Source organism: Equus przewalskii, chromosome 21 (assembly GCF_037783145.1).
Source record: "Equus przewalskii isolate Varuska chromosome 21, EquPr2, whole genome shotgun sequence".
NCBI lineage: Eukaryota > Metazoa > Chordata > Mammalia > Perissodactyla > Equidae > Equus > Equus przewalskii.
In genome coordinates this window covers 24262178-24287574 of record NC_091851.1, presented here as the reverse complement: position 1 = coordinate 24287574, position 25397 = coordinate 24262178, and the positions used below count along the sequence as shown (strand labels likewise).

At 50.0% G+C, this 25397-nt stretch overlaps 1 protein-coding gene across 1 annotated transcript; it reads left to right on the top strand.

Annotated features, from left to right (window-relative positions):
• Positions 1-148: 148 nt before the first annotated feature.
• SNTA1 (syntrophin alpha 1) lies at positions 149-25354 on the top strand. Its single transcript, XM_008535873.2, has 8 exons — positions 149-598; positions 4136-4321; positions 17583-17787; positions 20595-20802; positions 20950-21080; positions 23094-23290; positions 24459-24646; positions 24731-25354. Exons 1-8 carry the CDS (start codon positions 289-291, stop codon positions 24821-24823), a joined length of 1518 nt encoding a protein of 505 aa, XP_008534095.2. The 5' UTR covers positions 149-288; the 3' UTR covers positions 24824-25354.
• The last annotated feature ends 43 nt before the right edge of the window (positions 25355-25397 follow it).

The following is a 25397-nucleotide window of genomic DNA, read 5'->3' as shown; positions in this document are numbered from 1 at the left end:
CCCGCCCCGACGCCTTATGATCCCACCCCCCGAATGGTCTCACACAGCATCCTTCGATTCCTGGGCCCCGCCCCAGCCTCCCGCGAGCCTGCCGGCGGCCACGCCCCTCGCGGTTAGCCACACCCCCATGTAGCCCCGCCCCTCGAGGCTCCACCCCCGGCGGCCCGGGGTAGGGTGGCGGCTGGCCCAGTCGGGCCCCCGCTGCCCTCTGCCCTGGGCACTCGGGCCGAGCGGGCCGGGCACGGCGGGGCAGGGCGAGCGCGGCGGCCCGGGGGCGCGGAGGCGAAGATGGCGTCAGGCAGGCGCGCCCCCCGCACCGGGCTGCTGGAACTGCGCGCCGGGGCGGGCTCGGGGGCCGGCGGCGAGCGGTGGCAGCGGGTGCTGCTCAGTTTGGCGGAGGACACGCTGACCGTGAGCCCCGCCGACGGCGAGCCCGACCCGGAGCTCGGCGCCCCGCGGGAGCCGGAGCCCGGGCAGCTCAACGGCGCCGCCGAGCCGGGCGCGGCGCCCCCGCAGCTGCCTGAGGCGCTGCTGCTCCAGCGGCGCCGCGTGACGGTGCGCAAGGCCGACGCCGGCGGGCTGGGCATCAGCATCAAAGGTGGGCGCGGGGGCACCGAGGGCACGGGGTCCTGGCGTCTGTGGGGCCGCCGAGGGCAGAGGGGTTGCGGGGGCTGGCAGCATACCGAGGACGTGGAGTTGGAGGACTTCTGTCTGGGGTAAGGGGGCCTGAGCGGACAGATGGACCCGAGGGCATGGGGAGCACCAAGGTCGGAGGGCATTTGGGGGGGTCAGAGGTCTCAGTTGGAAGGACAGGTGTGGAGGGGTTTGGGGGCGCATCAAGGACACGTGGGTGGGGAGTTCTGTGTGGAAGCATAGAGATCTCAGGGGATTGCCTCTCAGGGGTTGCGTGGGCATCAAGGACAAGAGGGGCCCCAGGAAAGCAAAGGATGGAGAAAGAGGATTGAGGCCTGGGAGGCTGCTAGGGCAGGGAGGGCAAGTCCGTGAGGCATAATCAAGATTGGGGGCGAAGGGGAAGGCCTGAAGTCAGGAGCACAGCAGGGGCGCGGAGAAGGGATAGGGAATCAGGGAGATAGGTGAAAGCACAGGCTAGTCTCACAGACAGGGGGCCAGGAGAGGGTCCCGACAGCTGGGTTTGAGTTTCCTTTTTTTTTTTTTTTTTTTTTTGAGGAAGATTAGCCCTCAGCTAACTACTGCCAATCCTCCTCTTTTTGCTGAGGAAGTCTGGCCCTGAGCTAACGTCCGTGCCCATCTTCCTTTACTTTATATGTGGGATGCCTACCACAGCATGGCTGCCAAGCAGTGCCACGTCTGCACCCGGGATCCGGACCAGCGAACCCCTGGCCGCTGAGAAGCGGAACGTGCGAACTTAAGTGCTGCGCCACTGTGCCGGCCCCTGAGTTTCCTGATCTGACCATCTCTATCTTGCATGGGGCTTTTTTTTTTTTTTTGAGGAAGATTAGCCCTGAGCTAACATTTGTGCCCATCTTCCTCCACTTTACATGTGGGACACCTGCTACAGCATGGCCTGACAAGTGGTGTGTAGGTCCACACCTGGGATTCCAACCAGTGAACCCCAGGCCTCTGAAATGGAATGTGCAAACTTAACCGCTGTGCCACTGGGCTGGCCCCATACAGGTTTGAGAGGGGAGGACATAAAGGCGCTACTTTTCTTGAGAGCTCCCAGCGCCCAAGACTGACAGCTTTCTTTAGGGTGCAACCAGACTGTGTTTGAGTCCAGGATCAGCTGTGTGAACTTGGACAAGTTGCTTCCCATCTCTGAACCTCAATTTCCTCAACCATATAATGAGGATAATGATAGAGTTGTGATGTTTCTGTGAAAACAGGACTCTAAAGTACTCACTCTGTTGCACATAGTAGGGCCTAGTTAATTATTGCTGTTAGATGAGAAAAAAAAATGGAGGTCAGGAGAGACTCCCAAAGCAACTAACCATAGTGCTTAAAATCCCTGCACACCCCCAGCTATTGGATTTGCCGTTCCTACCTATCTGCTTCTCAGGGGCCCAGCTCCTAGCAGAGTACTGTCTGCCCTGGGAAAGCTCTCAGCTCTTGGATCACCTGGATGTGCAGTTCCCCCTCCCAGAGTAGTGACTCTGTTCACTGCTGGTGCCTCCAGACCCTTTGGCTTGGGTGAGGAGTTGGCGATAGTGGTCATTCAGCCAGCACTGTGTGCTGACTGCTGTGCCCCGTATTCTAGGCTCGTGATCCACTTCATCCCGGCAACAAGGGGTGGAAGGTAGGGAGCATACTTCCCATTTTGTAGGTGAAGAAACTGAGACTCAGAAAGTAAAATGATTTTAACCAGGATCATGAGTCATCGAATGGCAGAACTGAGATTTGAACCTCAATTATCAGGACGCTAGAGAGTGCCCAGGGGAGTTGGTTCTTCCCTGTGGAAGCCAACCAAAGCATCGAAAAGGGTGAAATAGGGAAGCCAGGGAGTGAGCACCAGTCTTGCCTCCAAACTCCAGCATGTGATAGGACAAAAGATCAATCCAGAAACTGTACACTCAGTATGTCAAAGTAGGAAAGCACTTAGAGTTCATAGAGTTCCATTGTGCAAATGGACAAACTGAGACTTGGAGAGGAGCAGGGACTTTCCAAGGTCACATAAATTTACTTCCCAGCTCCGTATTCCCAGGTCGGGGGAGGGGGTGAAGATTCTTTTAGGAGGCGTCAGGGGAAGTACCGGCTCCATTCAGTTCTTCATGGTTGGAGACTGGGCTCCTGTTACCATGGTGACCTCCCCTCTAGGGTCCAGCCCACCCCAAGGCAGCCAGGAATGATCATAGCTTCAAACTGAACTGAAGTCCCTAGTTTCAGGGGGAGGAGGACAGATATAAATAGAAACCCCTTCCTTTCCTAGGCCTCAAGCTTGTGCAGTGCAACGAGCAAATCGTTGGGCCTGTGTGGAGGTCAGGAGACGCGTTCCAGTACCCCTCTGCTACCAGTTTGTTGTGTGATCTTGGAATAATGACCTCTCCTCTCGGGCCTCTAGTTCCTCATCTTCAGTATTCTGGGGATGGACCGGTAGTGAGATATCTGAGGATTTGACTTGCAGTCTGCCATAGGGTTAAGAGTGTTAGTTCCGGAGCCAGGAGACCTGGGTTCAAATACCGCCTTTGCCACTACCTAACTGGAGGACCTTGGGTAGGGGGCTTCTCTCCACACTTCAGTGCTCCTAGTAGGAAACTAGCATGCCTGTGTAATTGGTGGTTGTGAAGATGCAATGAGACAACGCTGCAAGCATTTAGCACACTGCTTGGCACTTGGTACATGGAACTAATGTTTCTTTTTCTTTTTTTAAAAGATTTTATTTTTCCTTTTTCTCCCAAAGCCCCCCGGTACATAGTTGTGTATTTTTAGTTGTGGGCCCTTCTAGTTGTGGCATGTGGGATGCCGCCTCAGCATGGCTTGATGAGCGGTGCCATGTCCGTGCCCAGGATCTGAACCGGTGAAACCCTGGGCCGCCAAAGCGAAGTGCGCGAACTTAACCACTCGGCCACGGGGCGGGCCCCTAATGTTTCTTATTTAAAAGGACATTTAAGAGTTTAGCAGTAAAGCAATTCAGTAAAATGTATTAGCTTTTTTTGCGTCAGAGATGCAATTGAGATAGCCTTTTGATGTCTCTAGACTTTTAGGCCTTGGTTTCCAGCCTGGATTCCGGATTGTAAAACTTTCTGATGCTAAAGAGATTCTTTGGGCCCATAGCAATAGCTGAATTCTATCTTAATGCCAGATTAGGGGGTATCATTGGGTTCCCCCATTGTGGAAAATTGCTTAAAATCCAAAATAATTTAAACAAAAGCCATTGAAGTAGCTGGTAAGTTACTCAAACACTGGTGAACACCCAAAGCATTTAACCAAAAGATCCAATGCCCAAACTATGACATTGCGAATTCAGAAAATGACTTATAAGTATTGTTAGCGCCCCAAACTTGTAAGACTCTTCTCTGAGATTCTCTTTATCTTCTATCCCCTCTTCCCAGCACTGGGCTGGGCACTGCAGGAGGCCTTTGGAAATAATTTTGCCTTGACGTGACTCCCAAGCCACTTCATTTCACTGGAGTTTCTTCCTCTTGGTGTGCCTTTGCAGGAGGCCGGGAGAACAAGATGCCTATTCTCATTTCCAAGATCTTCAAGGGCCTGGCAGCTGACCAGACAGAGGCCCTCTTTGTGGGGGATGCCATCCTGTCCGTGAATGGGGAAGACCTTTCTTCTGCCACCCATGATGAGGCGGTGCAAGCCCTGAAGAAGACAGGCAAAGAAGTGGTGCTGGAGGGTAAGCGCTGGGGACCCCGGGATGTTCAGTTCGTCCCTACCTCCTCCAGGCCTCAAGCAATGGGAGCTAAGAGGAGGGCAGGGTTGAAAACAGAAACAGAACTTGGAGACCTGCCTTGAGACGGTGTGGGGTGGTGGTGGGGAGAGTCAGCACAGAGCCAGACAGACCTGGTTGTCATTTCCTTGCTCCCACTGCCTGGCTCTGTGGCCTTGGACAAGCCACTTCATTTCCCTGAGCCTTAGTTTCCTCATCTGTAAAACTGAGATGTGACATCTGCCTTGCTGGGTTGTGTGAACAGGACAAAATGTCCATGGTAGGATCCGCCATCCAGTGAGTGACTTGGGAAGAGGGACAGGGACTGGAGAAGGGGTGGCTAAGATTCTTTCCTGAGGAACCAGGAGAGCTCTCAACTCCAGATTCTTCTAGTACTCAGGGGCCCTAAAACCCTGAGACCCACCCTCCCTTGGGAGAGTATTTGGCCTTTATGTAGAAGGACATCAAATACTTCTCGCAAGGATCAGAGAGGAGTCTTTTTAGGGGGCAACCTTGGTGGTTCCCCTCCACTATCCCCTCACCGTATGGTCTTGAATAAGACCTTTGCCTTCTCTGGGCCTCAGTTTCCCCATTGGTTGCTATAGGCTTCTCTCTATGGTTGTCCCATGTCTGCCTTTTGCCGTCTCTCCCAGGTTTCTGCTTTGCTCAGCCCTTCCCTCAAACTCCACTCTGTCAGTTCCGGAAGCCGTGGGGGCCTGAGGAATGTGTCTTTGGCTCATGGCCCAGAACAGGCACAGGGAGGTGGCGGGGGCTGAGGGAGAATGCCATGGCTAGTGAAGCTGCTGAGCCGAGCCCCGATCCTGATAGGTCGCCTTTGTTTGTCCAGATGGGTCTCCAGGAAGCCACAAGGCAAATGGGCTGTGGGTCCCTGGTAATCGTTGGCATTCTTGTGGCCCCAACCTCAGTTGTCTCTCAGTTTTGTTTTATTTTTACATTTTAAGTATATCTATTTCAATGCTACTGGTCCTTTAAAAATATATAAATACTTAAAAAAAGCCGACTCTGCAGTATTTGCTCCCTAAAAGCTTAAGTATATCAATCATATTTTAACAGCAAAGTTAGATAACAAGATCACACATAAATGATGTGGATATAGGAGATTTTTCCCCCCAGACCCCTCATTACTTTGACATTTATAGCAGTAATACAGTTTGAAACTGTTGAAATTCATCAAAATGTCATATTTTGGTTGGCTTGAAAAGCTCTTTTAGTTTCTACTATTTAAAAGTTTAGTCTATAGATGGTAAGATTTCTACTGTAGACAGATTTCTAGTCCCCGTCATCCTCCCACCTTTAGGTTGAGAATGTCTCAATCTGGGTTCTCAGCATGGATCATTCTGAGAAGGTAGCATCTCTGAATGTGGGATGCTTAAAGTATCTCCTGGTTTAGAAGCTGATACCCAAGGCTTCTGTCTAACTCGTTCATCCATTCCTTCCTCACTAAGCCAAGAAACCTTTGTAGACAACTGCTATGTACCTGATTTGCAGAACATTGGGTCAGAAGCTAAACCAGACCCAGGCCCTCTCCTTAAGGAGCTCACCATCTGGTGGGGGAGACAAAATATAAACACTGTCTCCTCCACACAAACTATTTAAAAGTCAGTTTCTAAAATCCTGTCTGCTCTGTGATGAATCTCTGGCCTTGGGTAAGACCCTTGCCTTCTCTGGGCCTCAGTTTCCATATCAGTTGGGATTAGACTAGATCAGAGATGAGCAATAGCTTTCATTTTGTGTCAGCTTCCCTGGTGGCTACTGGGCGTTCCATATTTGGAAGGATTGGGAGGTCTTGTCTGGACTCAGCAAAAAGGAGCTGGAATTGATTAGCAATGTCTACCTGTGGGTACAGTAGGAAAGAGAAGTGACATGTGTACCATCCCAGGACTGAGGGTCTCCAGCGCTTATGCTCTCTGAGACTTCTCATAGGATAAGGGCTTTCCTTGGCAAACCCTGCCCCAGGTGGAGCCTGACACATCTCTTACCCAGCATAGGATTTGGCACATAGTAGGCACTCTATACGTGTAACTCCCTTCCTGTCCCATCGCATTTATATAGACTTAGTATTATTTCCTCCTTAAATGTTTGGTAGCATTCTCCAGGGAAGCCACCTTTGTAGAAAGGTTTTTAACTGTGTTTTTTTAGTGTCTTTAATAGGGCAATTTAGATTATCTATTTTTGTTGAATGGGCTTTGATGCTTATATCTTTCAAGGAATTTGTCCATTTCATCTAAGTTGTCAAGTTCACTGGCGTAAAGTTGTTTATAATCTTCCTGTATTATTCCTCCCTTTTGGATGAGAGCCCTCTTTTTCTTTCTCTTTCTCTTCCCCTCCCTTTGTACTGCTCTGCTCAGTGGATTCGAGGGGACTCTCAGTCCCATGGGGGAGAGAGCTGAGCAAACTTACCAGATCACCAGCGTGTCACAGGTTCTGAGATAGGGTCTGTCCAGGGGTTGGAGCAGGCAGTGGTCACTTCTCTCTGGGTGGTCAGGAAAGGCTTCCTGGAGGAGAGGATGCTGGCACTTCATGAACAGTAAGCAGATGTGGGTATGGGGTGGAGGAAGGGCATTCCAGGCAGGGGAGCTGTGTGAGCAAAACCGTAGAGGGGTAAAATGACTTGACGTACCTGGGGAATTGCTTGAGAAGTAATTCAGCTTTTCCTAAGCCTAGGGTGTGAGGAAAGGAGTGGAGAAAGAGGAGCCTATTCAGACTGTCAGATCCTACAGGGCCTTGAATGCCAGGCTAAAGGAATTTGGACTTCCCTGGAGGGAAACGGAGAGCCATTAAAGGGTTTTCAGCAGAGGTTCACATGGTCAGCTCTGGGCTTTAGCAGCATCAGCCTGGTTTGGAGAGAGGCAGAAACAGATGCAGAATGGCGATGAGGAGGCTGGGCCATGAATGGGGGGAGATGGTGGTGGTTTGACCTAAGCAGGCTTGGGTAAGAGGAAGAGTCGAGAGGTTGTGGACTTCTGGTTAGTTTACAGCTTTTTCTTAGATGAAGTCTGTTTTGAGTTGCTCTCCTGGCCCAGAGGCTTGTGGAAGGAGGTAATTCCACCCAAGGGAGCAAGGTGGTGGCAGGCACTGGGGTCAGAATCTTTGAATTGCTGAGAAGCTTGGAGAATGTGAGGGAGCTAGGATGGTGGGATATGGCTAGTCCTTGAGATCTGGGGGAGTTTGTGGAGCAGCTAAGGGCCTGGCAGCTGCCTTAGTCTGGAGCCAGGCTCCTGGGAGCCTCTCTGGGCCAAGGCTCCCCACTGGAGCCCAGTCACTGGTCCCACTCCTGAGGCCACCTCCCAGGGGCCATGGAAAGGTGGCCTGTCCTTTGGATGTGAACTTGGCAGGGCAGCTGGGCATCTTTCCTGAGGCCTAGGGCTCAATGGGTACAGAGCCCCCTGGGAATATCCTAGAAGGACAGATGTTACCAGCAAACCCTGGGTGCTAGCCAGAGCCCTACTTCCTTGACCTAAGTCAGGGGCTCAGCTGGGCCTCAGTAACCCCAGCCTGCCTTCTGGACCTTTTCTTCTACTAGGTCCAGGGTTTGCACAAATGTCTTGAGCCTGTTCTCAGCCATAGGGATGTGTTTGTGACCAGAGTCTGGGCCCCAGCTGGCAGCCAGTACGCCTGTTCTGCTGCTTAGAGAGGCTCATTGTGTGCACAGACCTGGAGCCAGGGCCAGCCTGGGCCCTTGGAGACCAGGCCTGGAGAAAAGGGAGGGACAGTCAAATGCCTCCCCTCCCTCCACCCCCAGTGTGGCTGGCAAGACAGAGACAACAGTGAACCTGTGATGCATTAAAAAATAATACTAGAGTCTGGCCCCATGGCCGAGTGGTTAAGTTCACGCGCTCCGCTTCGGCGGCCCAGGGTTTCTCTGGTTCGGATCCTGGGCGCGGACATGGCACCTCTCATCAGGCCCTGTTGAGGCAGCATCCCACATGCCACAACCAGAGGCACTCACAACTAGAATATACAACTATGTACCTGGGAGCTTTGGGGAGAAGAAGAACAAGAGGGAAAAAAAAAGATTGGCAATAGTTGTTAGCTCAGATGCCAATCTTTAAAAAATGCTAAAGGACAGTAAAAATAAAGTCATTTTTAGTACTTTGTACAAAGTATGGAAAGTGCATCCCACATGCACCTTATGTAGGCTTTTAAAATATATAGGCATAGAGTAGCGTGTCTATAAATATACATGATAAAAGGCAGCACAGAGTCATAGGAATTGCTATAATCCTCACTTTACGGACAAGATCATGAAGATTTGTTGAAAATAAATAACTTTCTTCAAGTCATATGGCTATTAAGTTGACAGACTCAGAATTCAAACTGAGGCCACTGTGTTGCAAAGGCCACTGTGACCTCAGCCTTGGGTAATATCTACTTTGCATGATTATTTGCAAGATTAAAAAATAACACATGTAACATGCCAAGGCCAGTGCTCATAGAAGGTACTCAATTATTTATTGTATTTGCTATTTATAAGAATGAGACTATGTGTTTGAAGTGCATAGCGCACTGTCTTACACACGGGAAGCACTCCATAGATGTCAACCTTTATCATCATCACAGCAGCAGCGGCATCATTTTTGTTTTCTGCAGTAAATTCAAAGGTCTTTGAGGGCAGGAACCATGGGTAGTTTGTCTCTGAGCCCCAGGCCTGGCACTGAGCCCAGCACCCGTTAGATCTGGGTGAGCATTTGGGAATGATCACTAGGGTACATCTCTGACCCTTTCTACTTTAGCTTTAACCTTGTCAGTTGAAGTTGACTTTCTTAAATGTTTAAGGTGGAGCTCAAGGCCCAAGCTGGGCTTACCTGACTCCTGAGAGTTTCTGTTATGAATCCTCAGAACTCCAAGGGCAGGCCCCTGCTGGCTTTTCTCCTGGGAGATGGATGCTGCCAGGTGTCTTTACCCAAATTTGGCTGAATGCATCACCAGTGTCAAAAGTGGGATGTTGTTAATGGATGCAGCTAATTTGAGGCCGCCCTACTCGGCTTAGCTGAGTGATGCCGTGAGCCTGAGGGACTCCTGTCCTGGGAGGAGTCATGAATCAAGCCCCTTATCTAGTCCTCCCATGGCTGCAAAGACCTGTTCTAATCATTGTTCTCAAGGAAGCATTTATTTGGCTACACACACACACGCACACACGCACACAAGGCTTTTGGCCATGTGACTCCCCACAGACAAAATTGGGCTTAATCTAACCCTGGCCTGTTCCCTGGCTCTTTGATTAAAATGCTTGTGGGGCTCTGGAGGCAGGTTCTGGCCTTGATTCACTGTGTGAGCCTGGCTGCTGATGGTGGTGGAGGAAATAATAATGGTGATGATAATACTAGTGATGGTATGTTTGCTGCTTATTGAGCACCCACGATGTGCTAGACACTGTGATAAGTGCCTTCCATTTGTTATCTCATTGAATCCTCAAAACCACTCCTGTGAATTAGTACATTGTTCATCCCATTGTACTGATGAGAACACTGAAACTCAGAGAGGTGAAGCTATTTGCCCAAGGTCACACAGTGGCGGAGATGGAATTTGTGATCAGATCTGTCAGATGCCAAAACCCACGTTCTTAAAAAATTTATACTGCATTGCAAGTTATGTCACCCCTGTGAGACTCAGTTTATTCAATTTATTCAACTGTTAAATAAGGACATGGATCCATCTCATTGAATTGGTGCAGTTAGGGGAAGGTGTGTTTGTGAGAGTTCAGTTTGGTGCTTGGTATATAGTAGGTGCTCAATAAGTTCTTTTTTCTCCCATTACTAAGATCATAGAACACTTCCTGAGCTGACGAGAGCCTTATCTGAAATCTGGCTAAGATGGAATGTGGTGGTATATTTTTGAAAAATAAACTAGATTTTGAAAAAATGTAAAAAGTAATATACACTTATAAAAAAACCCCCAGGAGAGTGCACAGCAATTCTCACATAACCACTTTTGGGGTTGGCCCTGCGGCCGGGTGGTTAAATTTGCATGTTCCACTTCGGCGGCCTGGGATTTGTTGGTTTGGATCCGGGACGCCGACCTACGCACTGCTCATTAGGCTGTGCTGTGGCGGTGTCCCACATGGAAGGACCAGAATGACCTACAACTAGGATATACACCTATGTATTAGGGCTTTGGAGAAGAAAAATAAAAAAGAAGAAGATTGGCAACAGATGTTACCTCAGGGCCAATCTTCCTCACCAAAAAAAGCATACTTTAAAAAAAAGAAATACCTTCAAAGTCTGTGGCACTCTCCTTCAAAACAAAAAAAACAGACAAACATAACTACTGTTGATATTTTCTCATGCTTCCAGAAAGTTTCCATATTTGTTCTTTTCATTTAACAACTTAAGGACATCCTTCCAACTCAGTACACGTAATTCCATCTCTTTCCTTTTAGTGGTTGCATAATATCCCATTATTGAGATTTGTGCATTCATTTAAAAAGTATTTACTGAGCCCCTGCTCTGTGCCAGGACTTGATGTGGGTTCCGGGGACATAGTCATGAACAAGACGGAGTGGTCTGCCAGTCAGGGAGCTCCATCTTGTATTTAGCAGCCCCTGTTCACAGATGTTCAAGTTGTTCCCAGCCTCTTGCACCATAGACAATGGAGCTGTGACCCCTGCATGCACCTCTGAGCATTAATCTGAAGTGGAGTTCCTGTAAGGGGTATTGTTAGGTCAAAGGGTTCACGTGCCTTTAGGATCTTGGTAGCTGGTGCCCCCCATTCTGCACAAGGGCATAGTAAGGTGAGATTTTTGTCCCTGAGTGTGGCAGCCCAGGCTCTGTTGGTCAGCCCTGCCACAAGGGCCTGCCAGGGCCTGGGAACTATATATAGCCCAGCCTTGCTGGACCAGTGGGACCTTAAAGGTCATCGCTTCCAGGGCCTGTTGGAATCCTATGTCCTCTCCACACCACCCTGGGTGGGTGGGTTGGCAGCCTGGACTTGAATCTTCACAATGCCTTAGTCAGAGAGCTGGCGCATCGGTGCCCAGTCTATAGCCAGGAGACTGAGGCTCAGAGAAACCTTGGGATTCTAGATAGCAAGTGACCGGGCTTGCACTGAAATCTTTGCCTGTCACCGCATCCTGTGCCCATCCCCATACTATCATGCTGAGAACAGCAGCAGAAATAATAACCACACTGCTACAGTCATGCATCACTTAATCATGGGGATACGTTCTGAGAAACGTGTCGTTAGGCGATTTTGTCAGTGAGGGAACTTCATAGAGTGTAGTTACACAAACCTAGATGGTATAGCCTACTGTACACCTAGGCCATATGGGACTGATCTTCTGGCATGACTGTTGTATATGCGGTCTGTCAGTGACCAAAACGTCCTTAAGCAGTGCATGTCTGTACTTATTGAAGACTTATTCTGTGCTAGACAGGGAAGGGGTTTTACAAATATTGAATCTCAATACTCTGGGAAGTAGATCTATTTTACTCCCATTATGAAGATGAAGAAATAGAGGCTCACAGAGGTCAAGTCACTTGTCTGAGGTCACAGAGCAAGAAAGTTAAACCCAAGCCTGCCTCAATCCAGAGCCCACATTCAACGTTCTCTTTCCAGGCGGAGAAGCCCCAGGCCTGACAATATTTATTCATTTAACAATTTTTTTTTTTTGAGGAAGCTTAGCCCTGAGCTAACATCTGCAGCCAATCCTCCTCTTTTTGCTGAGGAAAACTGGCCCTGAGCTCACATCCATGCCCATCTTCCTCCACTTTATATGTGGGACGCCTCCCACAGCATGGCTTGCCAAGAGGTGCCATGTCCACACCCGGGATCCGAACTGGTGAATCCTGGGCCGCCGAAGGGGAACGTGTGCACTTAACCGCTGCGCCACCAGGCTGGCCCCTAACAAATTTCTTACTTGCCGATTACCTGCATATGTCAGGTACTATTCTAGATACTGAGGATACCCTCGTGAACAAGAAAACAGGTCCCTGCCCTTACAGAACTGACATTTTGGTTGGAGGAGAGAGGCCGTAGAGTAGTAAACAAATGGATACATCATGTAATTTCAGGCAAGGGCAAGTAAGTGACCAACCACTGAACAGACAAGGAACAGCTTGAGCTTAGAGGACGGGCTTCAGCCAAGACTCAGAGCCAGGACATTGAGTCACAAACTTTTTTTGAGCGCTGGGATAAGTCCTGAGTCTACCGTGTTGCGCCAAAACAGATGTATCCGTTTCTCTCTGCAACACGTATGTTCCCTCCCAATTGTACTGGGCCAGGAGAATGGTCCTGCCCTGTCTCTGTTCTTTGTGTTTCTAGTGGAATCTATTCCTGGCTCCCTGGGGCCAGGCCCGAGTCCTGGCTTCTCTCCTTAGCAGAGCTGGAAGACCCAGCAGAGCTGGGGCAGCGTGTCCTATGTTTGTGTCTGTCTCAGCTTCCCTGAGGAGGCCCATGTGTCACTGATTTAGCAGGCTTCTGGGCCAGGGGTTTGGCTGGGGAGGGTGTGGACACCAGCTGGGCCTATCTTTGGAGTCTCAGGAATGCTGGCCACAGGGCCATGGTTGTGCCCTCAGCTCTCCAGACCATCGCCTTTGGGCAGCCCCGCCCTGCCTGGTCGGGTGACTCAGGCAGAAATCAGAGTGGGGAGGAGGCCTCAGAGCTGGGCTATTTATGGCCACACTCTGGGGCCCCTAGGACCCCACCCCCACTCTGGGACAAGCTGATTGGTTTGTGAAATCCAGGCCCTGTTTTGGGCACCAGCTGGAGTGCTGTCCATTTATAGCATATTCCTGTGGGAAAGGAGGAGGACCCAGTACTGGGATGGCCTGGGTGAGCAGGGCTCTAGCAGTTTCCTGGCTTCAAAGGTGACAAGTGTTCATTTACTGAGCACGTAGCGTTGGAGATTTCTGCTGCATTTTGGGGGTGCAGAGATGAGTCAGATAAGGCCTCTGCCTTCACAGTGCTCCCATTCTGGTGGGGGACACAGACCCCATGTGGGGTCTAGGGAACTGCAGACATGAAGAGTGTGATGGATCCAGACTAGGCATCTGGGAAGGCTGCCTAAAGGAGTGATGTTCAAGCTGAGCCTGGACCTCCTGGGTTGTGGTACCTTCTCCTTCCTGCTGAATGAACCTGTCCTGCCCTGGCATTTATTTCTCCACTCATGGAACACATACTCTGGGTTCAAATCAAGCCCAATTTCTGTCCTCTAGGAGCTCCCATTTTGGTGGGAGAGACAGCCCTAACACACAAAATCACAACAGAGTTCTAAGAAATGTGGGCAGGGGAGGCTGATAGATAAGAAACTCGTATTTCTTGAGTCCCTAACATGTGCCACATGTTTTACATCATCTCATTTAACTCTAACATCTCTAAGGTAGACATTGTTATTCCTCTTTTATTGACTAGCAGATTGAGGCCCAGAGAGGTGAATTACCTTGATCATGGTCACACAGCTAAACAGTGCTGGAGCTGGAATTTAAATCCAAGAGTGCCTGTCTCCAAACCATGTACTAAGAGCATTCTATGCAGAGGGAACTGCATTTTCAAAGGTGTGGAAGTTTGGAAGCTCATACAGCTTCTGAGAGCTCTGAGGAGGTCAGTGTAATTGGACTAGAGGATGATGTTAGGGGTGTGGCAGGAAGTGAAGCCAGAGAGGTAGGCAAGACCCAGGTCCTGGAGACCCTTGAAGTTGAGTGAAGGGTACAGGGGAGCCAGAGCAGGACTTTGAGCAGTGGAGGGGCATGGCCAGTCATAGCAGGGAGATGTAGCAGTTGCACCACAGTGGAGGTGTGTTAGGATGCTTTTGTCTACAAGTAACAAGAACCCAATTCAAAGAGGTTTCAACATTGAAGAAAATGTGTTTTCTTCAAGAATACCTTGAGGCTGTGTGGCTCAAGGGTAGATTAATTTAGGGCCTCACCATCCTCAATTGTGGTCAAACAGTGACGATCATTCCTCTAGGACCAACTCCTCTCTCAGCAACTTCTAAAGGTTAGAGGAGAGGGGAAGGGATTGTACTTTCTCTCCCATCTCATTGGCCAGAATTGTATTATCTGCCCCTTTCTAAACCAATCACAAGCAAGAGGGATGGAATGATCATGATTAGCTTTGTCCAATCAAGACCCTCCGCCTGGGCTGGGGAGAAGCCAAGCCTGTGGCACTCAGGGTTCTGTTAGCAAGGAGAAAGGGAGGAAATGATTTGGCTGTCAGGCAGGCTGTGATTGGTCTGACCTCTATTGCCCCTTGAGACATAATTTGATAGTTAGTCCTGGGGTAAGTCATTGCTGTAATTTTGAGGATGAGTCATTTTAGTTCTGGTTCCCAAACTTCGGGCCTGTGCCTAGTTCTCTCAAAAAAACTGCCTTTGTTTTCAACATAACTTCTTTTCCCACTCTGATAGTGTTTGTCACTCCCTCTCACTTTCACTCTGTTTGCCTTGGATCCTATCTATGCTTCAGGGGCAGTCTCCTGCGACAGAAATAGCTTCTTGTCTGGTTCTTCCAGGGAGCTGGGCCAAGGACTGCTTCCTCATGCCTTCCTGGCCTGTCCACTCACAGGCAGGGCATGCTGCCTGGGCCTTCACTGCAAACACAGATGGCTAGTGAGCCAGATGGCCGTGGGGGCAGGGGTGGCTCCAGGGGAGAGGAAGGGGGCCAAAGGTGCATAGGCACCTTTCAGTAGGGCAGCAGAGGGACAGCCTGGCTGCGGGAAGAGAGCCCAGTGCTTGGGCAAGTCTTTTAACCACCTTGACATACACACTGTTTTCCTAGTAGCTTTTAGAGATGGGGAGACTGGGACATTGTTCATCAGAACTGGGAACAGTCCAGATGCCAGGGCAAATGTGGCAGACACTGTTGGTTGCCTGCCTGTCAACTGTTTCTCCTCCTTCCTTGCTAACAGAAGCCTGCTTTTATTGGGAAGAAATATGCTCAACCCCGGAGGCTGACTTGTGATTGGTCTAACTCACGACTGGTCCCTCTTACTAAGGATTGTGCTAGAAATGGGCATGCAGCCCAGTCAGGCCAATGAGATATGAGGCTTCATGGAAGTGTTTACCTCTCTGATAAGATGGAGGTGTGAGGAGACAGTTTTTCTGCTGTCTCTTCTCTTCCCGCTTTGGGTTTTGTCATGCAAGGAATGATTGGCTTGAGCCGTGGCAGCCATCTTGTGGTCATGTGGGGAAGACCAAGAGAATGGCAGAGAGGCCTGCTCTGAATCCAGTGTCCTTGAGCCACTGAACCAATCCCAAAATTGCCTTCCTCTAGACTTCTTGTTAAGTAAAATCATCAATATCTGTATTGCTTATGGCACTATTATTTGCAGCCAAACTCTTCTAATTGATACAGCAAGAATGACCAGAATGTTTTATTACCTGTTAGCCTTAATTGCTTGATAATGGCTGCTGTAGAACACCATGATTGATTAGTGATATCTACCATGAACAAGGGATAAAGAAGTGGTAGCACAAATGTCAGATGTTTACCATCCCAGTCCTAGGACCACTCAAATACCTTGCACATAATAGGTGCTCAAGAAAACTGACTTGTCTCTGAATCTTTCTACTCCCACCAAGCTCTTCTCAGATCAACCCTGTTATCATGTTGCCTTGCACTTCTAGCTACCATTGTTAGTGAGATCTTCCTTTTCTGGAAAGGCATGGGATCCAGACCCCAATCAAGACTCTGTTGGTTGTAAATATCAGAACTGCTGTTGGGATGGCAGTTCGACTTTCTACAGGACGAATATTAGAAACTGGAATATTAGCAGGTGCCTGCTGACCTTCCCTCTGTCTCTTAACATCTGTCTCCACTAATCTTATCTCTTTACTGAGTAGCTTTTCCCCCTTCTCTGTCCCCGGAGCAGATAGTGTTTTTCCCATATCATTCAAGTTTGTTCAAGTCCCCAGTCTAGGATCTCTCCCAGTCTCAATTTGGGGAGCCTAGTGTGGGTCAGATGTTCACCCCTGGTCCAACTAGCATGGCCAGGAGGGCAGGGTCACATATCAGAGCATGACTTTATAGGTTAGTTGGGCAGGGAAGTAGGTCTAGACTGTTGTTCTAGAACTGTCCTGTCCAATATGGTTGCCATTAGCTCCATATGACTGTATGTGACTATATGAATTTAATTATAAATTAATTAAAATTAAATAAAAATTAAAAATTCAGTCCCTCATTTGTATTAGCCACATTTCAAGTGCTCAATAGCCACATGTGGCTAGTGGCTACTGTACTGGGCAGTGTATATGTAGACATTTATATAGTTGCAGAAAGTTCTGTTGGACAACGCTAATCTAGAATGATAATCTAGTCTACTATACTCACTCAGTGATGATTGGTCAGAGCTAAGGGGGCCCCTAGGTACCTATATTGGTTAGGGTTCAAGCTGTGCTGCTGTACTAAGAGATCCATAAAGTACTGTGGCTTAAATATAATAGAAGCTCCTTGCTTTCTTAAGTAACTGTCTAAGTCTGACATGGCATCTCTGAAATGTCAGCATCCATTTATTTCTGTTTTGTTGGTCAGCCTTCCTTAGAGTGTGGCTCATGTCCTCATAGTCAAGATGGTGCCCCAGCAGTCTGCGTTCTAGCTAGCTCAACCCTGTCAGGGGAAAAGAGGGAGAAAGGAAGGCTATGCCCCTTTCTTTGATGGGCAGAATTTGGTAGCTGAATCCATCTCTTCTGCTCTCATCCTATTGGCTAGACTTGTCACTTATAGTTGTAAAGGAGCCTGGAAAATGAAGTCTTAAACTGGGAGACTGTCACTATATTGGAGGACAATTAGTAGCCTCTGCCACAGGGCTATCTCCTTCAACCCCTCCTTTTTGCAGATGAGAGGACTGAAGAGATAGAGGCAAACAATGGGACAGTGACAGAGCAGTCACATCTCCTGACTCCCGTCTCAGTGATCGTTTACTGCTGTGCTGCAGCTGTTGTCCATTCCCTTTAAGCAGCCATCCTGAAGGTCTAAACTCTTCTATTTGCTTGGTTAGAACTTACTCACATGGCCATACCTAGCTGCAAAGGAGGCTGGGAAATGTAGTCTTTCTTCTAGGTGCCCTGTGTCTATAAACCAGGGAAAAAGTGAGAGAACAGATGTTGGTATGTGTTCAGTATTTTCTACCACACTGCCCTGTCAGCGACTTTAGCCTAGAGGAGGATAGTGGTGTTGGACATAAATTAAACTCTTAATGAATTAGTGACAACCATGATGTGTGCTGTATGGGAGCCCATGTCACAGTGGTAACTACTGACCTGTCCCCTGACCAGTCAAGTACATGAAGGAGGTCTCACCATATTTCAAGAATTCTGCCAGTGGGACCTCGGTTGGCTGGGACTCGCCTCCTGCCTCACCCCTTCAGCGACAACCTTCCTCCCCTGGCCTCCAGCCCCAGGACCTCAGCAATGCCAAACATGTGTCCTTGAAGATGGCATATGTCTCAAGGAGGTGCACCCCCACTGACCCGGAGCCCAGGTAAGCCTGGGGTGGGAGGTAACTCAGACAGACATGCCCTGGTGTTAGGGGGTGTGGCCAAAGGAAAGATACCCTTGTGTTGTAAGTGACAAGTACAACATCTGAACATAGTAGGTGCTTAAGAGGTGCTTTTTGAATGGATGCAAGAGTGAAGTTATGGGGATGATGGTGTGCTTTGCTTCTCTCTTCTTCCTCTGGGCAGTTCACATCTGAGGAGGAACTTGGTCTGCGGAGGAGCTCTGGATTCCAGTCCTGGTTCTCCCAGAGCTAGTCCCTTTTCCTCACCACCTTTAGGTTCCCCATGGTGATGTAAGGTTGTTGGACTCAGTGATCTTCTCAAGTCTCTTCTAACTCGACTGAGGTTCTGAGATGTCTGACAACATTCGTGTCGATGCCATGGAAGATTACCTTCCCTCACATCTGAGCAGCCCTTAACAGTTCATTGATGATAAGATTGATACCAGCCAACGTTATTGAGTGTTTACCATGCACAATTTTATTTAACTCTCACAGTGACCCTATGAGCAAAGTCCTATTATTTCACTCCCATTTTATAGATGAGGACAGAGAGAGGAAGTAACTTGCCCAAGATCACACAACCAGGAAGTGATGGAATTTGCCTCATTCCAGGTAGCCCTCTCTGCTTTAGAAGCTGCAGGTGCCTGAGTGATGGCGGTGGTTGAATGGGGCATATGTTGATCAAGTGAGATGTCAGTATTAGGGGTGGTGTATAAATGGCATAAGCATAAAAGGCATGTGCTGTGGGTCCTAGTTACAGCCTGGGTTCAGTGCCAGGCAAATGCCCAACATTGGCCTGAGGGCTGATTAATGTCCAGCATCCAAATTTCCTGGCCCTACTTGATGCCCCACTCCCACCCTGCTCCCATGAGGCGAGAACTGGTGATTCACAGGTCACTTACGGGTGCTCCACCAAAGGGGCTTTTTGTGTTGAGTGAAGACAAGGTGGTATTAGTCCTTCCTGAGACCCTTCAGAGAGTCTTCCTGAGGACCTTAGGTTATTTGTGGTTCCCAGCCTGATCTCAGATGTCGCCAAAGCATGGGTATACATGCTTCTATGTATGTGCTCATGTAGATGGCCTGTGAATGCAAGCTTGTGTGTTTATGTGAGCATTTGCATGGGTTTGGGTGTAGATTTGTGCATATGTGTTTGTGTTAATATTTTTATGTGTTTATGCATGTATGTGTGTGCATACGTGCGTAACTACATGTGTAACTTGAATATAACTAGAGTTATATTCAAGGTCAAGGAGAGGAGGAATAAACTTGGAATATAACTGGGGAACTTGGGTTCCATATTAGCACAGTATCCCAGTCAAAGGAACATAGTCCAAAGTGTAATGAAAAATATTTCAAACTTTGACTTAGTGTTAGGATTACATTTGGCTGCAAGTATCAGAAACCCCAACAAGCAATGGCTTAAATAAATAAGGGGTTTAGTTTTCCACAGGCTTAAAAAGAAGTCTAAGAGTCAGCTATTTAGGCTGCTATAGCTGCTCAGGGATGGCCTCACGGAATCAGGCTTCCAGCTGCTTCCTCTGTCATCTTTATTGTAGATTTTCTTCTTCTTGGAGGCAGAATGGTGGCTGCACCATTGGAAGCACTGTGTCCATATTCTAGACAGGAAGAAGGCAAAAGGCGAAGGAACTTTTCTCCTGGTGTTTTGTTCTATTGCTGCATAGCAAACCATCCTAGAAGTTAGTGGCTTAGAAGATAGCAGTTTATTATTTCTCACAATTGTATAATCTGGGCTGGCTCAGCCGGCCAGTTCTTCTGCTCTATGTGGTGTCTGCCGGGTCTGGAAGTCCAAGATGGCTGCTTCACCCATGTGTCTGCTACCTCAGCTGGTATGATTGGAACAGCTAGGGGCTGAGCATGCTTCTCTCTGTATAGCCTTTCCACATGGCCAGCTGCTTCTTCCTCTCAGGGTAGTTGGTCTCAAGGTAGCTGGATTTCATGGTGGCTTGAGAATGCCAGAATGTCACTTCTGCCACATTTTATTTGTCAAACCAAGTCACAAGGTCAAAGAGAAGAGAAATAAACTTCACATGGCTGGCCCTAGCTGCAAGGGAGGCTGGGAATTCGTGTGTTTTGCTTTCTAGCTCTGCAGTAGAGGAGGGCGATGGTGAAGGTGGTTGGAGCGGGTATTGTGTGAGCCATCTTCCAGTTTCTGCTCCACTTCATCTGTTACAGAAATGCGAAAGGGAAGTGAGTCTTTAATGCCCACAAGACATTTTAAAATGCTCTCCCTGTCACGACTCCTTTTGGTACCTCCCTGCAACCCTTCCCCTACACTTGCCCACGTGGCTTTTTGTCTCCCTCCCTTCTCCCTGCTTCGTTCCTCCAGCTCTTTTTATGTAGACCAACTTGGCCTGTAAAGCCTCTTCAGTTTCTGTGTTTTTGTCCCCCTAATTAGTACATTACTTTGGTTATGCGCCACAAACGAGAACCTGGGAGCTGGCCCATCAAGCCAGTCCTTTTCCTTAGAAACCAGGAGAAATGGGCAAGATCATGAATCCTCACACAGTGGTAATTTTGGTCCCTATCACACATGTCTGAGTGTGTGTGTATACGCTTGTGTGTATGTCATAGTCTCTTATCCCCAGACCCCCTGAGGCCCCAACAGCTATGGCTGGAGCCCCAGCGGTGTGTCGCTCCTGATTCTTTCATGGACATCCCCTGTGGTTTCTTCTGTTTAGCAGTAGATGGGATTTCTTGGACCAGATTTCAGGGGTGGGCAGCTGCAGCCCAGTGGCTAGGTCCTCCCTCCAACCCATTTGTGCCTGCAGGTATCTGGAGATCTGTTCGGCAGATGGCCAAGACACCCTCTTCCTGAGGGCCAAGGATGAGGCTAGTGCGAGATCCTGGGCAGCTGCCATCCAAGCCCAGGTCACCTCTCTGATGCCCTGGGTCAAGGACGAGCTGCAGGCACTGTTGGCAGCCACTAGCACACCTGGGAACCAGGACATCAAGCAGATCGGCTGGCTGACTGAGCAGGTGCCTGCTGGGCCCGGGACTTATCCTTCCCTCTCATCCCCTCCTTGGAGCTGACCCCCTTCCCATTGCCCCTCACTGTCTCATCCCACTCTGGCCCCCGACCTCTTCCCTTCCCAGTCCTCCTCACTGATGTCTTGCCCCCTACAGCTGCCCAGTGGGGGCACAGCACCCACCTTGGCCCTGCTGACTGAAAAGGAGCTCCTCCTCTATGGCTGTCTCCCCAAGACCCGTGAGGCCCTGAGCCGGCCAGCCCGTACCGCCCCACTCATCGCCACCAGGTATCCATGGGCAGGCGAGGGTGTGTGTCTCCCCCAGAGCTTGGGGGAAGATGTTCTATGGAGACTTCAGAAGCTGGTGACTCCAGCCCCATTCTGCCCTGAGTTATTCCCCAGCTGACCTGAAACAAATCTCTACCCTGTCTGGGCCTCAGTTTCCTCATCTGTAAAATGGGGGCTTGGAAGAGAAGGATGTGAGGTCCTGCCTGTCCTCCTTCATTGACATCTACTCTGCTCAACCTTGTGCTTCACAGTTTGGGGGACAGAGAGCTGACCCCAGCAGTCTACCTTCAGGGAGCAGTCTGGTTGGGGAGACTGACCCAGGAACAGCCTTTACGATGCAGAATTATAGGAACCACTTAACTTTGCCTGGCTTGGTAGGGGAAGCTTCAGGCAGGAGGTGATATCTGAGCGGGACTTTGACAGATGAGTAGAAGTCTGCTTCTTAAGAAAGGGCAGAAGAACATCTCACACAGAGAGAATGGCATGGTCAGAGGTGCAGAGGCCTGAAGGGCTATGGCCTGTTCATGGATCTGTGAGTGTGCTGTACCCACGTGTAGAAGCTCTGCAGGAAATGGACAGAAATGAGACAGGGAGTTGGCAGGACCTGATCTTGCAGAGCTTCCATTGCCTGGTTAGGGAACATTAGCTTTATCTTAAGAGTTGTGACAGAGTTGAAGGGTTTTAGCCTGGGAGGGAGGTGACTTGGGTTTAAAAAAGAATTTTTTTAAAAGAAGAAGTGTTTGAAAAGAATCCCTGTGGCTGCCACCTGGAAAATGCCCTGGAGGAGGCAGGAGGGAAGCTGGGAGGCTGCTGCAGTCACGCAGGAGAGACCTGGTGGCTGGGGAGGTGGAGGTGGGTGGAGGCAGCAGATGGAGAAGAAAGGCCGCATTTGCATTGGAAGACACATGGGTGGTAAAATTAACCGGGCTTAGAATTTGCCAGATGGGGAGGGTGAGGGAGGTGTCCCGGATGAATGGAAGAACCGGAGGTTGGAGCTTGTGTCTGGGCAGGCAGTGGGACTAGGGGTGGGAGGAGGCCACAGCAAGATGCTGAGTTGAGTTCAGTGTGTGGGGGATGGATAGGGAGCTTGGCCAGGAAGCCTGGGGACTATGTGTCTGTAGTTCAGGGCTGGAAAGTAGGGGACTGGATATTAGCAGCGGCTCCAAGGGGGAACTGAGGCTACAAGAGTATGTGTGGAGTGAGGAGTGAGGAGAAAAGAGGGCTAAGGGCCAGAACTCTGACGTCTGCTGCCCAGAGAGGGGCAGTGAGTTGCCCAAGGTTACACAGCAAGTGGGAGTCAAACTGCAGAGTATAGACCCTTATGGCCCATGTCTCCTCACTCTGGGCTGGGCTCTGGCCCATGTGTCAGGAGCCTGCTGGCTACTAAGGATAAGCAGGTCATGGATCGCCTACCTAATCAAGTGACTCATTAATGCAGGCCACAAGGGTTTATTGCACACCTACTGTATGCCAGGCGTTGTTTTTGTTGCTGGGAATATGGTGATGAACAAATTAGACAAAAAATTCATACCCTAGATGATATTCTAGTGAAAAAGACAACAAAAGCCCAACTGAAACAAAAAATAAGTATAATTTCTGGTACCATGATGAAAAGTCAGACTAGTGAGTGGCAGGAGTGCTGTTTTAGATAGGGAGGTCAGGAAAGGCTTCTCAGGGGAGATGATATTTGAGCGGAGACCTGAAGGAAGTGAGAGAGTGAGCAATGCAGATAATCAGGGAAGAGTGTACTTGGCAGAAGGAACAGCATGTGCAAAGGTGCTGAGGCAGGAGTGTGCTTGGTGTGTTTGAAGACACCAGTATGGCTGGAGCCATGGGAGCAAGGGGGAGGGTGGCAGGAGATGGTCTCCTATGACTGAATCAGTGCTTATCTCCCCCCATTAGATGGTGAAGGAGTCACAGAGTCCCTTGCCAGGTTACTCCCCACCTTGCCCCAGAACTATTTTTCTGTTGCCTGAGGCCTCATGCTTAGCCCTCTGCCCCCCCTGCCCCCAGGCTGGTGCATTCAGGCCCCTCCAAGGGCTCAGTGCCCTACGATGCAGAGCTCTCCTTTGCCCTGCGCACGGGCACACGCCACGGTGTGGACACTCACCTGTTCAGCGTGGAGTCACCACAGGAGCTGGCTGCCTGGACCCGCCAGCTGGTGGATGGCTGTCATCGGGCCGCTGAGGGTGTGCAGGAGGTGTCTACAGGTGGGCTGAGTGGATCTGGGAGTGCCTCTCTGGCGTTGGGCCTCTAATCCCCAGGGGCATTCAAGCTTCCTTCTTCAGGATGCTTCAGGAGAGGGATAGAAAGTGGGGTTTGAGGTCTCTGAGGGCCCTCTGTTTTGGATGTGCAGGTGTCCTGGAAGGTAGCCAGGTAGGTAGACTCTCTTTTGTTTTTAAAGATTTTATTTTTTTCCTTTTTCTCCCCAAAGCCCCCCAGTACATAGTTGTATATTCTTTGCTGTGGGTCCTTCTAGTTGTGGCATGTGGGACGCCACCTCAGCTTGGTTTGATGAGCAGTGCCATGTCCGTGCCCAGGATTTGAATCAATGAAACACTGGGCCGCCTGCAGGAGTGCACAAACTTAACCACTCGACCACGGGGCCAGCCCCCTCCCTTTTTTTTTTTGAGGAAGATTGGCCCTGAGCTGCCACCCGTGCCCATCTTCCTCCATTTTTTTAATATGTGGGATGCCTGCCACAGCATGGCCTGACAAGGTCTGCACCCAGGCTCCGAACCAGTGAACCCTGGGCTGCCAAAGCAGAGCATGTGAACTTTAACTGCTGCGCCACCGGGCCGGCCCTGGGAGACTCTTTTTCTTGGGTTTTCTTGCCCTAGCTTTGTGATTCTGCTGGTGAGAGATGGCACTTGGGGTAGGTTGCCAGAAAAAATTCAAGACACCCACTTAAATTTGAATTTCAGATAGCAAAAAATACTTTTTTAGCATAAGTATCTTCAGATTGTCCACTGTTTATCTGAAATTCACGTTTAACTGGGCAATTTTGCAGGTCCCTAAGATCTCCAAAAGCCATGCTTGGTGGGTTTGCTGTTGCCTCTATAGGGAGTGGGCCACCTGTCCATGGCAGAGTTTAAGCTCCCCTTTTCCACTTTTGGTACTACTGGAAGTGGGACTAGAAGTGGGCTGTTGGTTCTTTGTGGGCCCATCTTTCTGCATTTTAGGGTGGGAGTGACTCTATGCAGGGTGGATGTACAGATGGCATAAGAGACAGTGAGCCTCCCATCCCTGGTGGTATTCAAGCCCCACTTTTGGAGCTGCCAGTGGGGGTTGGAGCTGGGGCTTGTGGTCTCCAAGGTGCTGGCTATGCCGGTGCTCATGCCCATGTATCCTCCCTGTGCCCATGTGCCCTCCCTGCAGCCTGCACATGGAATGGCCGTCCCTGTACCCTCTCTGTGCACATCGACAAGGGCTTCACATTGTGGGCGGCTGAGCCAGGTGCAGCCCGAGCTGTGCTGCTTCGACAGCCCTTCGAGAAGCTGCAGATGTCCTCAGATGATGGTGCCAGTCTCCTTTTCCTGGACTTCGGGGGCGCTGAAGGAGAGATTGTGAGTGGAGGGGGCAGGGGGCTGTGCTCACCTGGAGGCCAGGCTGGATGGGGCTCCTGACCCTTCTCTCCATCCACCCCGCAGCAGCTGGACCTGCATTCGTGCCCCAAAACCATGGTCTTCATCATCCACTCCTTCCTCTCAGCCAAAGTCACCCGTCTGGGGCTCTTGGCCTAGAGGTCGCCAGATGCATTAGCCCTGAAGAGGGTGTGTCCACCACATGGCCTGACCTGGCCCTCCGCTGACTGCCTGCTCACCGCTGGGCTGAGGGAAGGGAGAGGAAAAGAACAAGGGTGCAGAGACCCAGCCCCTGAGGGAGGCTGGGATATTCTTGGGAACTGGGACCCAGACTCAGGACACAGTGGATCCTGCCTGTGATGGGGTAGCCTCCCTGTTGCCCCCCCAAACCCCCACCAGTGCCTTTTGCAGAGAAATATTTTGTGTACACAGAGCCATTCCGAGCCTGGGACCTGCCCCTGTGGGGATCTTGACCCCAGCCAACAACTGCCAGTCCTCCTAGAGGCCCCTATGCCACCCTCAGAGGCCCCATCTGAAGCTGGGGTCCTAGGCAAGAGAAAGAGGAGGAGCTTTTCTGTTCTTTTCTCCCCTCAGCTCCCCACCGTGGGGCATCTGGTTTTTCTCTTAATCCTCTCCCTCTCCTCCTCACTCTTGGATAAATAAACAGCCTGTGAGCACATAGGCAGCCTGGCCCAGTGTCTGTGGTTTGTGCCTTGGCCCTTGGGTCCTGTGG

Excerpts from the sequence above, each read along its gene's own strand:
- SNTA1 (XM_008535873.2), top strand. The coding sequence starts at position 289 with ATGGCGTCAGGCAGGCGCGCCCCCCGCACCGGGCTGCTGGAACTGCGC. Across the intron at positions 4,322-17,582 it reads CAAAGAAGTGGTGCTGGAGG|TCAAGTACATGAAGGAGGTC; the intron begins GTAAGCGCTGGG and ends TCCCCTGACCAG. Across the intron at positions 21,081-23,093 it reads GCCCCACTCATCGCCACCAG|GCTGGTGCATTCAGGCCCCT; the intron begins GTATCCATGGGC and ends CCCTGCCCCCAG.